The 13704-nt window shown below is 38.7% G+C and overlaps 3 protein-coding genes across 5 annotated transcripts; 2 read left to right on the forward strand and 1 right to left on the reverse strand.

Annotated features, from left to right (window-relative positions):
- The first annotated feature begins 935 nt into the window (after positions 1-935).
- On the forward strand, positions 936-5712 carry LOC119066103 (cyclin-dependent kinase 11B). 3 transcript variants are annotated; one of them, XM_037168380.1, is made up of 6 exons: positions 963-1201; positions 1287-1815; positions 3064-4394; positions 4460-4860; positions 4927-5151; positions 5217-5712. In XM_037168380.1, exons 3-6 carry the CDS (start codon positions 3317-3319, stop codon positions 5640-5642), a joined length of 2130 nt encoding a protein of 709 aa, XP_037024275.1. In that variant the 5' UTR covers positions 963-1201; positions 1287-1815; positions 3064-3316; the 3' UTR covers positions 5643-5712. The 3 variants fall into 3 exon arrangements, with proteins under 3 accessions (XP_037024272.1, XP_037024275.1, XP_037024273.1); XM_037168378.1 differs by having other exon boundaries at positions 964-1201; positions 1287-1445; XM_037168377.1 differs by lacking the exon at positions 1287-1815 and having other exon boundaries at positions 936-1201.
- On the reverse strand, positions 5706-9101 carry LOC119066102 (pre-mRNA-processing factor 6). The gene is made up of 7 exons (XM_037168376.1): positions 8822-9101; positions 8700-8759; positions 8336-8642; positions 7948-8269; positions 7270-7887; positions 6990-7204; positions 5706-6923 (listed from the first exon to the last, which is right to left on the reverse strand). Exons 1-7 carry the CDS (start codon positions 8917-8919, stop codon positions 5745-5747), a joined length of 2799 nt encoding a protein of 932 aa, XP_037024271.1. The 5' UTR covers positions 8920-9101; the 3' UTR covers positions 5706-5744.
- Positions 9102-9807: 706 nt separating this feature from the next.
- Positions 9808-12792, forward strand: LOC119085946. The gene is made up of 4 exons (XM_037196500.1): positions 9808-10007; positions 10404-10603; positions 10682-10957; positions 11516-12792. The coding sequence occupies exons 1-4, from the start codon at positions 9823-9825 to the stop codon at positions 12064-12066; spliced, it is 1212 nt and encodes a 403-aa protein (XP_037052395.1). The 5' UTR covers positions 9808-9822; the 3' UTR covers positions 12067-12792.
- Positions 12793-13704: the final 912 nt, after the last annotated feature.

Raw genomic sequence — 13704 nt, forward strand, 5'->3', positions numbered from 1 at the left:
AATATCTTCTTCTCTTTCATCATAAAAGTCTATTGTGTGAAATGTTGACATGATAAAAACATTTTAAAAAAAATCATTATGAGTGTGTTTAACAAAACATGTCTAAATTGTCAAAAGTGTTTCACCGGCCGTCGTAAGTGTCTTAACCTGTTCTTTCAGAACCTTGGAAAAGCAACTTAACGAATTTTCTTTGTTACGTTGAAACCGTCGTAGACTTTCTTGAAATTTCCAACTTTTTCTTCCTATTAACAAATAACTAATTCACAGAAGATTTGCAGTCCTCGCTTCGTTTTTGTCAGAATTAGCTATTATTTCAGCTAGGTAAATGAAAATGTTATGAATAAATACAAATATATGTGGCATGATATACTTTCCATTTGAAATGGACTCAAAGATTTCATTTCTCAATTTATTGCAGTGCCTATATTCTCAAAAAAAATTTCACAATTCTCGCGATTTTCTCAAATTTTCACAAAAAACTTTTTGAAAAATCACGAAAATTTAAGAAATTCGTGAAAATTTGAGAAATTCGTGAAAATTTGAGAAATTTGTGAAAATTTGAGAAATTTGTGAAAATTTGAGAAAGTTCGTGAAAATATTTTCGCGAATATAGGCACTGGTTTATTGAGTTGCTATAGGAAACGTCGGTTGGCCTGTAGAGGCGCCACATTTTTTTTTCAGTACTATATTCTTTGCGCTCTATTTTCAGGTGAAATAACTTCACTGTGGTAAATTTGCATGAAATGTCATTGTAGTGAAGTTAGTTAGAAATGTAATAGAAATTTACGAAAGTCTTCAATTTACAAACATCATTTCCAGTGTGAGTGCGCCAAATATTCAAAAAAATCCTATAGGGTCAGCACAGCGACATCTGTTATCATCTCTCTGACAATATGGTGTGGTTATGTGCCCTATGTGTTCTGTATTTGCGTAACGCTCACAGCACTGTACATGACATTAAACGCCATTTTTATTAAGCTGCTCTGAAAACGTTTATCATTCATCACCAGCTTGTCTAAATAAAAATCGGTTTTAAAGTGACTCGTCTACAATTTGGTAGCGAATATACGACCATTGTGTTACTAAGTCTATTTACAATTACTTTTCCAATAAGTATGGAGCGACGCAATAACGTGGCCGTAGATGGAGACGATCAGAGTGAAGACGGTCAACTACAAAGTCCCTATGACGGAAATGATAGGTATGTATTGATATCATCAATTTTGATTGATGTTAATTATTTAGTTGAAATTATTTTTATTCATTTCATTTTTAATATTGCATAGGCAATACTATGACAATCCTCCATAAGTGCATATGAACTCACACTGAAACATCAATGTCTTACCCATGGGAGTCGTAAAATAATTAAAAATATAAACCCGCTGGTGTGAGGCTAGATGTTTTGTGTATCGGCCGCGGCGCCAAATATAACATCCGTAATGGTGATTTTTTTTGTTAAAATCCTTTGGTTTTTTTTTGTTTTAATTTTGATTCGAGACGTAAAGACGAAAACTACTTAACAAAAAAAAAATTGATAAGAAATCCCGAGAACTGACTTGCGAAAATTGTACATGAGTCATGTTCTTGTTAAAAGTTATTTTTTTAGTAAATTAAGCGTATAAAAGTATAAAAACAAAGGTCACATCCAGAACAGTGTCAACAGTAATGTGTTGTTATTTTCGCATTATTATAATTAATTTCACGTAAATTTTAGCTTATTTGTAAGGGATGATGTGCAACAGTGAAGTGTTCGTCGTCTATAATTAACCATCAATCACTTCATTGGGTTCACACTGAACGGACGAGTTGTAAGTAAGTGTCTTAGTGCAGTAAAATTTGTATTATTTGAACATATTCGTAAAATTGTGAATTGAAAATCTATCATCCTCAGAACAACAAATTTCCAATCGTGTCGCAGTTATAAGATTGTAAAGGACGCTAAATTGCATTTTTACAGACAAAACTCACAAACGTTTAAGTATTTCATCGCTGCACGGGATTGATATTGCCAATGTTGTGAACCGCGCATAAGATATCAAAGTCCATTCTTACACTGTTGTCATGAAGGCATTTGGGGACTATTCATTAGGCTTGATTTCCATTTACCAAAAAAGTACTCCGTGTGAGAGACAAAATTGATTTTTTTTAAATTTTTGCTTTGTTCTGTCACTTCTCTCACGGAGTACTTTTTGTTGAGTGGAAACCAAACTTAAACAACGTCCAGTGAAAAGGAGAGTTAAAGAGATATATTTGTATCCTGTTCTGACGTTTGGCTCTCTCTCGTGGACGTCGTTTATGGATAGTCCCTTGCGAGAAAAATGCACGTCCAACTTTTGAGCGTTATAATGGTAACAAAGGAAGCAGAATGTATCAATAGTTTATCAATGTTGGCATCCACAATCCATTTGCATTTTATAATCGACTGACGGCATTAAAAATTAGAGTGTTCTGATGGGACGCAGACAAGTCAATAACAATACTTCCGAATCAATATAAAATTGCGTTAATACCGATTGTTTACATTGAGCCGTACCTATTGTGCCCAGAAGTTCTACGTCAATAATTCCATCCTTTGTGAGAACTTTCTTCCTTTTCTGCAGTTAACCACGCAAGATGACATGTAGGTGACTTACAAGGGCTTCACAATCGAGAATAACATTACGGGAACGAATGTTCCTCGCCGCATAATGCATTTCAAAATATAGGACGATGATTTGAACAAACGTTTGTGAGCTCCCACTCACGAAAGTAAAATTTTCTACCGGACAAACTTGGTGTTCTGTGGACATTTAGATTTTCGCTCTTCACAAAGCAAGAATTTATCTTTTACTCGAACCATTATGGAATAAGTTTTACTGCACTAAATGAAGTCGCCTCATCGAACGGTCCTTGTATTTCTTCGAAATATTTTGAATCGAGAATAGAACGGCAATCACCTCTGCGTTATTTGGATTTTGAAATATTTTCCATTTTTTTTATACCACTTGGGGGATTGGCATGGCTATCAGCACCAATCTTTCCCGCCCCCATTAACTTAACAATTAAATTTTATGATTTCAGTAACTATGACGTTGACACTGCTGATTCACTGGAAATAAAACCACCGCAAGCTGGACGAAGTGAACATCGTTACAAAGAAAAGAAATCATCTCGAGACAAAAAACATTCCAGAACTGAACGTAGACATAAGGAGCGCGACAGAACGAGAGATCGTGATTATCAAGTTGATCGTCGACATGGACATCGAATCGAACGTACCGACCGTAGCAGGCATTCTCGCATACAGCAACAATCGCCCGACCAACGTTACGAAATGCATCCGAGGGAACGTGAACAGTATCGAACCACTCACAAAGATATTAGAGAAATGGAGAAGCGACCGAAAGAGTACGATCGAAGGAAAGAGGCTGTTGACAAATCGGAAGCGGAACGTGAATTGGAAGACCTGCGGAGTCGACTGCTGATCAAACGTAACAAATATGCCGATGCTGAGAAACGGATTATCGCCGAAGAGCACACAGAAATTGAATATCGATCGGAGCATAGAGAAATTTATCGTTATGACCATCACTCTAGCAAAAGAGAGAAAGAGATATCACGCAAAGAGTATAAGCATAAATCGAAAAAGAACGTCATCGAACTGATCGATAGTCCCGAAAATGATGAAACGGAACTGTCATCGAAACACAAGGAAGAGAAACACAGGCAAACAGAAGATCCGGAATTGATAGCAAGACGAGCAAGACTTCTTGAAGCTGAACGTGAAATGGCTAAGCGTAAGGAATCGGCAAGAGAGGAGCTCGAAGCTAGACGAGAACTTCGACGAGAGCAAAAGGAAACCAATCCACCTCAATCAGTGTCGCCAGTGCCGAAAAAACGACGGATGTCGGACGACTCAGAGTCCGAGACAAAGAAGTTAAAAGATGATGAGCCCGTAGACATTTCTGATAATTCTGATGACACAGTTTCAGATACAGATAGCAACACCGACGACTCTGACGATCAAGACAATTCCGAAGAGGAGCTAGTCGCAAGTCCTTTATCCGTAGGTGACCTCTCCAAATCGGATCGACGTAGAAGAAAATCTCGATCGCGGTCAATGTCCAGGTCGCATACAAGGTCACATACGAGGTCAAGATCAAAATCGCCGGCAAGGTCACGAACCTCAAGATCGAGAACTCCGTCCAGATCGCCACGTTTGCGTGATCGTAGCCGTTCGTCAACACCTGCATCTGACTTCGAAAAAGACAAGAATCCGGATCAACCTACCGAAAAAGTTGAAGAAACACCACCAGTTGAAGAGGTTAAAGTTCAATTACCCAATTACTTTCCTGGCATTCAGGGCTGTCGTTCGGTTGAAGAATTTCAATGTCTCAATAGAATCGAAGAAGGTAATTGGCAAATCAATTGGATTGCAAAGTTAATGGGACTCAAAGAAATTCTTTTTTTGTTACAGGTACATATGGCGTTGTGTATCGTGCCCGTGACAAACGAACCGAAGAAATTGTGGCCTTGAAACGTCTAAAAATGGAAAAGGAGAAAGAGGGATTTCCCATCACCGCACTGAGAGAGATCAATACACTGTTGAAAGGACAACATCCAAATATTGTAACGGTTCGGGAAATTGTCGTCGGCAGCAATATGGACAAAATTTTTATTGTCATGGACTATGTGGAGCACGATCTAAAAAGTCTCATGGAAACGATGAAACACCGAAAACAAGTATTTTTACCGGCTGAAGTGAAATGCTTGACACAACAACTACTGAGGGCAGTGGCACATTTACACGACAATTGGATTTTACATCGTGATTTGAAAACATCGAATCTGCTGTTGTCTCATAAAGGCATCCTGAAGGTAAAGCAAAATATTGAAAAATTTCACATTGATCCAGCCACTAATCTTCCCCTTTTATGATTACAGGTCGGTGACTTTGGCTTGGCACGAGAGTACGGTTCGCCCCTGAAGGCATACACATCGATTGTGGTAACATTATGGTATCGTGCCCCCGAATTGCTTCTGTGCTGTAAAGAATATTCAATTCCCATTGATATGTGGTCAGTGGGTTGTATTTTTGCTGAATTCTTATCGATGACCGCACTGTTTCCTGGAAAATCGGAAATTGATCAGCTGAATCGTATTTTTAAGGTAAACAATTGAGATTCTAAGTCACGATGATCAAAGTTCTAAAGTTTTTTTTGTGTAAATTCCAGGACCTAGGAACGCCGAATGAAAAGATTTGGCCTGGTTACGGTGAGCTGCCTGCCGTACAAAAAATGACGTTCGCCGAATATCCGGTGTCGAATCTACGGAAAAAATTCGCTCATTTCACCAGCGAACTGGGACTATCACTGCTGCAAGGGCTTCTCACGTACGATCCGAAGCAAAGGTTTACAGCTGACCAAGGACTGAAGAGTAGCTACTTCAAAGAACTACCGTTGCCTATTGATCCGGCAATGTTTCCTACCTGGCCGGCAAAGAGTGAATTAGGTGCTCGCAAAGCGTTGGCTTCGTCACCAAAGCCACCCAGTGGGGGCGGACAATATAAGCAACAATTAGCAGAAAATGACGATAACCGTTTTATGTCAATGGATCCGAGGCAATTGGCAATGGGGCCAGGTTTTAGTTTAAAATTTTAATTTTTTTTTGTAAAGGAATTGAAACAAACACATTAGGGCCAATGAAAAATAAAAACAGAAAAATATTTTACTTTTTGTGGTTTAATTACGTCCAGCACATCATTACATGGGAATTGGCAAATCTTTGACAACGGCCTTCAAAATGTCTTGTGTCTTGAAGCACCAATTGGCAATATTCTTACTCACTCGACACCATGCTTCACCGTGCTTCGGTTCGGCCGCATTGCATCTCTCCAGTACATCGGCTTGCTGTTGTTCATTGCCGTGCAACAGTTCAAATTTGTAGAAATATGCCCAGCCATCGCCCAAATCCGGATCAATCTTCACCGTTCGGTTAAACCATTCGCGACATTTGACAATTTTGTGTTCGGTCCAAAAGAGTTTTGAAACGGCGAGTAAAACGTGCGGATCATGTTCGCATTTCTTCAATGCATCCACCGATTTAGTCTTGCGTTGTGGTCGCGGTTCCATGAAAATCGCTTCCGCCCAAAGTTCACCATTCGTTGGACATTCTTGAATCGCTCTGGCCAACAGTGTGTGCGCCATTTCCTTTAGACCAGCTTTCAATTCGACTCGGATAGCTTCAAGCCACAACAATGCCGTTTTCGGGTTTCTGAGACGTCCACGTTCCAATATCGATCGGGCCTTGGTCAAAGCATTTCGATTTACTTCTAGCGTGGACATCAAAATCCACAATGGTATCGATGTTGGACATTTCTTTATGCCAGTCATGTAAGTATTTCCGGCCGCATCAATCATGTTCTTTTGCACTTCAATTTGTCCCTTCATCATCCAAAGTTTAGCATAATCGGGAAACACATTTACGGCTTCGTCCAACAATTTTAACGCGTCGCTTAGATTATTCAAAGCCCATTCCAATTTGGCAGATTTCATCATTACACGTGGCGTTGGAGCCGATGCTCGGGCCTTGGCCAGCAATCGTCTTGCTCGTTCGTATTCTGCATTTTCAGACTCTAATTTAACGGCGGCCAACCAGATGTCTTCAGAATTTGGATTTGCTTGAAAAGCATAGGATAAGATGCCTCGAGCAGCAGGAACGTCGTTTGCCAACCATTTCGATTTTGCACCCATTAACCACAAAACTTCCGATTTGGGACAGTGTGCTACGGCTCGTTGTAGCAAAGCTTCCAGGCTTTCACGAGTGCCGTGATTCTTTTCAAAGTATGCGGCTCTCAACCAAATGCTTTTCTTTGACGGGAAAACTTGCAATGCATGAGCGAAAACTGCACGAGCGCATTCGTAGGCCCCTTCTTTCGCGCACTGAAAAATTTGGGATGCGGTTAGGAAAATCAAACTAAATATTAGACTCAATTCAGGGATACTCACGAAATCGGCATCGTCAATCCATGTTTGTTTACGGTCTTCTTCCTCCACGCCAATGGCAATTATAGCTCGAATGATCGACTGACAGCAATTAACTGCTCCGGACTTTTCCGACTCAATTGCTTCTTGGAACCACATTTCTCGATTAATTTCAACCCCATTAGCACCGAGTGATGTTAGTGCTCGATCGATAATTTTTTCCACCATATGAATGTTACCTATAAGCGCAAAGCCGAATGTTATTAACGTTCTAGACAACTCATTGATCAAGATGGAATCTTACCATTGGCTTCTTCCAACTTTGCAGCAGTTGTCCAAATTTGTTTGTCTGTCGGAATATTTTCTCTCGCCTTGTTCAGCACTTTCCTTGCATTTTCATACGTTTCCAAACGTGCCAACGCGAGCCACAATTCAACGCTGGTATTACAACACTCCACGGCACGGGATAACAAAATTCGTGCATCGTCAGGATTTTCCATTTCTACAGCAGCTTTCCACAAACGAACCGAGTTTGGAATATGCTCCAATGCTTTACGGAAAACTCTTCGTTTGGCTTTTTGCTCGTCTTCCAGATCGGCAGCCTTGATCCAAATCCGAACTGAGGTTGGAATGTGCCGGGCAGCTTGAGCTATGACGGCCTTAGCAGTGTCTGGAGGCTGTAAACGCGAAGCTTCCAACCATAAATCTTCACTTAATGGATTCATTTCGCATCCAGCCATAATCAAATTACGTGCCATTTGCACTTTTCCAGTTACTTCTTCCAGACGAGCAGATGCAATCCAAGCTGGTGGATGATTAGGGTTAGTCTCACGGACGCTTTTCAGCAGTAGTCTCGCTTTTTTGATGTCATTTATGTCACCACCATAGGTCGGAATCATTGATTGAAGGTCAGTCAGGTAACCTATTGAAAAAGAGAAAATTAAGCGAAATTCTACAAGAAAAACCTGAAGTATGCACAAACCTTTCGGATCAACAACAGTTTGTCCAGTGACTGAATCCGAAACTTGGGATAACTTGACATTCATCAATGTGTTACGAGCTTGACCAATTTTACGCAAATCCAAATCGCCTGTAGGAGTTAGCATGCCAGGCGTAGAATTTACACCCGGAACCATTGAAGCTAATCCTGAGCGTGGATCGATATTTGTTTGAGATTCTCCACCCAAACTTCTTGACAGAACGCTATCCGGTAATGGAGTAAATTTCTCCGCTCTAGGATTGCGTTGCTTTCGATTGCGACTATCACCAACTTCTGGTATTGTAGACCATTCCTCTGCGGTCACCTGTATCATGAAAGTCTGGTTAGAAGTCTGGGCTGGCTTAGATAAATTACAATTCGTTGCACTTACATTCACTAAATTTCTCTTCAAATCAGTAAATTGCTGCTGTATCTTTGGCCGTTCTTGACGATACCTCTCCAAGTCCTCTTTCAATCGTTTCTCTCGATATTCCTTGCGTTTTTCGTCCATTCGTTTATCAATCGACTCATAGATCGCATCGGCCTCTGCGTCATCTTTGTCATAGGGATCTTTCGAGAACAGTGACCCGCTGTAGCCACTAAATTCGTCATAATTTGAATCGTTCAGGTCCTCGTCGTCTTCTTCCTCCTCTTCTTTCTTCTTACGTTTTGCTGCTGGTGGAGCATGTCGATCATCACTGCAAAATAAACGATTATTAACAGGACTTGAAACTGAAGACTTATAAAACACTTACGACACATCGTTTGCATCACGAGCAGGACCAATATCAGACCGGGTGGTAAAGCCAGTGGCACTGTAAATAGAAGTTACGTTAGAAAGACCGCAGTTCGACGGGGTATTGTGTTCCGTTCTTACCCTCTGCCTACACCAGCAACATAACCCAGAGGAGCCGGAACTCCAAGGAAATGTTTCTTGTTTCGATTAGCAAGTGCGGCCGCAGTTAAATTGGCCATTTCACAAAATATTTCGACGAGTCTATTTTGTAAACGTTTGACAACTCTTAACAAAACGTCAAAGAAAAAATAATGGATGTGCAACGGACTTGATCATATGCTCCATATGGTCAGTGCATGACATAAAACAAATCGTAACTTCTGCTGTGTCCTGATTGGTGTAATCAAGGTTGAACTGAAATTGCGCTACAATTTTGTATGAATATAGATCAGTGTCAAATAACGGTTTCTTCTCTCAAAATAGTGTCAAATGAGTTGTCAATTTCACAAAGCTAACCTCAATCAATGACAGCTCCATATAAATTTTTGTAACATTGTGGTTAGTTTTGTGAAAATGACAGCTCATTTAACATCTCAAACGACATTGACAATGATCTATTACAGTACAGTTCAGTGGATTCTTTGTGATAACGGCCCCAGCGTTCGGCATAACCTTCTCATACAGCAGCCCGTCATTGCCTATCCTAGAATCTTCGTGAAAGACAAAATCGGAATTGGGGTTTTTGTTAGCCGAATAGCGGAGCAAAATGGAATCAAATACTTTTTGTGAATACAGCATTGCAAAGTTGCTACTTATATTAAGAGGTAGGTCATGAGTTTCGTCTACTCAGTACAAAATGCATAGAGTAAATACTCGACGGTATTTACAATGACATCAGTCAACAGAGAAACATACATATCAGTGTCACTCCTCTCCTAAAGGTTTCATGAGCAGACGATCGAGAAATAAAAGGTAGAATGTAGATTTTGATTAACGAATACTACGGCACAGACATTAACCACATTAACCAAGTCTCTTCATTTATGGCTACCCACTTTCTATCAACGAGCTGTCAATGTAAGTGCAACAAATACTATAACCCAAGGTTACAAGAAAACCCAACTTGACAAAACAAAATTTCTATGTTTTGTCCTAAACGTCCTAAAACGCCTAAAACTCTGAAATTACTGTGCATTATAAGTGTCATACCCGTATACAAACAAAGCGGGAAACTACTATTCCGATTTCCATTAAAACTTTGTGTTTTATTCCGTTTATTACAATTGATACGGCTTCAATTCCGTAATAAACAATCAAAAGGACAAAAGTAAGTAGCAATGATTGAGTATTTGTTGTGATTATCGATATAAAAGTAGGATATTTGTCAGAGTAATGTGTTTACAAGTTCAGCTGTTACGATGCAGGAAATGCATGCAACAAAAAATCATTCAGGAACATCAAATAAAGATGATCCAAAATAAATATGAGCGTTGGGTTCTGTGATAAACACAATCGTAATTCTCAGATTTTGAAAAGCTAAATACTTACCGGCATGTTCCAAGTGGATGATTTTTTAAGTACAATTTCACCTGTGTATCAAATACAAGAACAGTCACAATGAAAAACACAATATTTTCAGTCGGTGAAAAAAGAACGTTGACAAGTCGTTGGTTCGATCTTACTGAGCTGCTGTAAAACGACCAATTTGTTGTCTTCCTTACAGATCGAAAATGATTCAACGTGCCTTCCAACCGGCAGAAATACCGGTTCGGATGGATCGTTTACGTGTTAGCACTGAAGAAGAAGAGCCTATTACCGTTCTTCAAGATATGGCCATCGATAACTCGTTTGATAACATACCGCTAAACTACCTATCTCCATCTGCATCGCCTTCTCCCGACGAAATGATAATCCGTCAACGAGGTAACTCAAAATGAATGATGACATCACGACCATATTTCCTTTCATGCTTTGCGTAACATTTACGCGAATTTTGTTTAGGTCGTCGTAGCGCATCAATATTATGGTCGCCTGAAAAAATTCGAGATTCGCTAACGCCGATACGGTCTGCAATGACATTACGTAGTTCACCACGCAAACGTTTATTGATTACGGATATCACACCGATTTCACCCGATCAAAGTCATTCGAGCGTTCCACGTAAATCAAATACAAATCTAACGAAGCAATCGTTACCGGGTGGTAAAAGGCTGAAATTTGACGAGAAACCAATAGCACAAACGAATACAGGTGTGCCATTGGCTGATACTTTGAAAGGTAAGAAAGAAGAGCTAAAACGTTAGAAACTTCAAGTGTTGAATGTTTCACGAGATTTAACTGCATGCATGTCTACGGTAGAACCGATAAAAGGAATATCAAGCCAGTGGGAATAAAATACCCGAAAAATCGGTTAGGGGGACATTTTTTAGGTAGAACCGATTATACAGGAAACGAGTTGAAATTGGGAAATAAAATTTTGATACGACAGAAAATCACGAAGAATGTCTAAATGTCGGAAAATAGTTGGGTGATGTAGTGATGGAACATCAAATTCAACATCTAGATACGAGGAGGTGGAGCGAAGATGAGTTGAAATTATGAAATCGTCGGATAAAAAACTTTTCATTCAACTAAAGCTCGCTGACTTCTTCATAAACCGTTCAAATTCAGTTTAATCTTAGTGACTTTCCTGTACATCGGTGCTACAGTAGGGAACGTATTCGATCTTAGATGTCTTGACAGACTGACTATTGAATGAGTTTTAGATGTAGTGGAACCCTGTCTCTGCGCAAACCATATGCCAAGGTCTCTATTCAATTTCTTTGCGTTTCACAGGCTATTCACATGATCAACTAATTGCAATCATCAGCGGCTTGGTTAAAGAACAACCAGAATTGGAAGTGAAGATTCGAAGTGAGCTTCCCATACCGGACATACGCCAAATGGAAGAGCAACTGAGCTATGCGAATAAGAACATCTACAAAAGTCTACCCACATCCCGATTGGCCAAGAAAACGGATAGCATTAGTTATGCTAGAGCTGCAACACATTTGAATGCCTTCAAAAAAACCATAACGGACCACACCAATACTCTGAACACTTCCAAAAATTGGGATGCATTACTCGATTACACACAAATGGCATGGACGTACGTAAAGGCAACACCGATCTGGGATAATCATTCGCATAACACTTGTCGACGGAATTGCTTTAAAATCCTTTCAAATCACATGTATGCTTCGTTGAAGCACGGTGGTATATTGCTGGGAGAGAACCGGATCTACGAACTGTCAAATCGTATATGGAACATGTCGAATGAATGCAACGATTCACAAATTAATTTGAACATTGAACTATTGAACAACATTATCGCTACGATTGAATAAGATAATCTATGGAGCGATTCAGATACAATATCCAGTAAGAATAAACCTCCTTTTTAACTGTTACGTTATTGCATATAATTTAGTCGTGTAGTTTATACAATTTTATTGTTGTATTTCGTTAATTGAGTCACCCAACTTGTTTTGTTTCCCAAATGGTTTTAAGTAAAGAAAGAACAAGCCATAGCCTTAGAAACCGATCAACATTTAAGTTAGATTTTTAGTATAAATTTATGCTTTTCTTATTCAGAACAACAACAACAAAAATTAAATAAAAAGAAAAAAAAAATGATAAAAAACAAAGACAGATTAGAAATGTGGATGAGTGAAGAGTTGGAACAACAGTTCTGTGTTCAGGTACACAGATTAATTAAAATGGACAATGTAAGTTTATAATTAAGTGCCTGCAACTGTTCTGAAGCAATTTAGCTTTTTAACAAACGACAAATCAAAACTGTTAATTCTCTCGTTGAAATAAGTGTCTGGAGTTTTATCAACAAAATCTATTACTTTATTTCGGCATACATTTTTCTATATTAAAAGCCACTAAGAACATCGATTTGTCTTGTCCTTTGATGACTAAAAATTTCCAAAAAATGATTTTTAAATTAATTTCTAGTAAATTGTATGAAATCGAAGTCAGAGAAGTCACAGTTGCTTGTTTCAACGCTTCTTAGACACTTTTTTGTTGTTTAAGAATGAACGGGCGTACAGTAAAGCTTTAAGAAATATTGCATTTTAAAATTAAGAATGTTGGTGATATGCATATCGACTGATAACTTTTTCAATCTCTGTCAATTTTGGAATATTTCAGTAAATTAGGTAAAAGTGAATTTGACACTTTGGTCTGTTGAGAGGGAATTATACAAAAAAAAGCCATAATTTCTGAGAGAAGAATATTTTGTGAGGAAACAATTTTTCACTACGCAGGCGAGAAAATAGTCATTGCATACCCTCCGCTGAAACTGCCTTTGTTGTGAAAAACGTTGTGTTTACCTCGGAAAACAATTGTAAATTGTATGTTCTCGGGTGACTTGTGACTCTCGCTACGCTACAACACCCTCGAAATATAATTTCCAACTCTTTTTCCCTCGTTGGACAAATAGTAATTTTCTGAAAATCGGTTCTGTTCTGTAAACTTTTGGCCTTAGTCCTATTACCACTTGTTATAAGACAAACTTTTGCTGTTGTAAATTAATTTTAAGATGATTTTAATTAGTGAAACAAGTGAAAACGAAATAAAATGAAAACTAGGAATTGTAGGAGCTGCAAAGTTTGAACAATGACGTAAAAGTTATTGTTTAAATTTTTTAAATGTAACCAGTTGATCAAAACCATCTACATAAGAGCTTTTTTAATATCACGAACATTTAAATAAAATATATTTTATAGAAAACCAAACAGAGTTTTTATTTTAAAATGAAATAATTATTTTAAAAAAATCTGTCTTTACATATGCATGCAGTCATCATTGCCTTCCCCCAAATGTACTTTGCTGACAAACCTATCTCGATCGGAAATTCTTGTGGACTAATGACATCATCATCCAAACAAATCGGTACTAAAGATCTGCATTTGTATTGGAATACACACCCTTGTTAGATATTTATGACTCCACCTAGCAAATATAAAAAATCGAGT

The sequence above is a fragment of the Bradysia coprophila genome, chromosome IV (genome assembly GCF_014529535.1).
Source record: "Bradysia coprophila strain Holo2 chromosome IV, BU_Bcop_v1, whole genome shotgun sequence".
NCBI lineage: Eukaryota > Metazoa > Arthropoda > Insecta > Diptera > Sciaridae > Bradysia > Bradysia coprophila.

Bases quoted from the DNA above. Each gene is read 5' to 3' on its own strand.
- LOC119066103 (XM_037168377.1), top strand. From the start codon at position 1,116: ATGGAGCGACGCAATAACGTGGCCGTAGATGGAGACGATCAGAGTGAA. The intron at 1,202-3,063 runs GTATGTATTGAT...TTATGATTTCAG, and splicing joins CCCTATGACGGAAATGATAG to TAACTATGACGTTGACACTG. The intron at 4,861-4,926 runs GTAAAGCAAAAT...TTATGATTACAG, and splicing joins CTCATAAAGGCATCCTGAAG to GTCGGTGACTTTGGCTTGGC.
- LOC119066102 (XM_037168376.1), bottom strand. From the start codon at position 8,919: ATGGCCAATTTAACTGCGGCCGCACTTGCTAATCGAAACAAGAAACAT. The intron at 8,760-8,821 runs GTAAGAACGGAA...TTCTATTTACAG, and splicing joins GTTGCTGGTGTAGGCAGAGG to TGCCACTGGCTTTACCACCC. The intron at 8,643-8,699 runs GTAAGTGTTTTA...TTTATTTTGCAG, and splicing joins CGTGATGCAAACGATGTGTC to TGATGATCGACATGCTCCAC.
- LOC119085946 (XM_037196500.1), top strand. From the start codon at position 9,823: ATGTTTTGTCCTAAACGTCCTAAAACGCCTAAAACTCTGAAATTACTG. The intron at 10,008-10,403 runs GTAAGTAGCAAT...TCTTCCTTACAG, and splicing joins AAACAATCAAAAGGACAAAA to ATCGAAAATGATTCAACGTG. The intron at 10,958-11,515 runs GTAAGAAAGAAG...TGCGTTTCACAG, and splicing joins ATTGGCTGATACTTTGAAAG to GCTATTCACATGATCAACTA.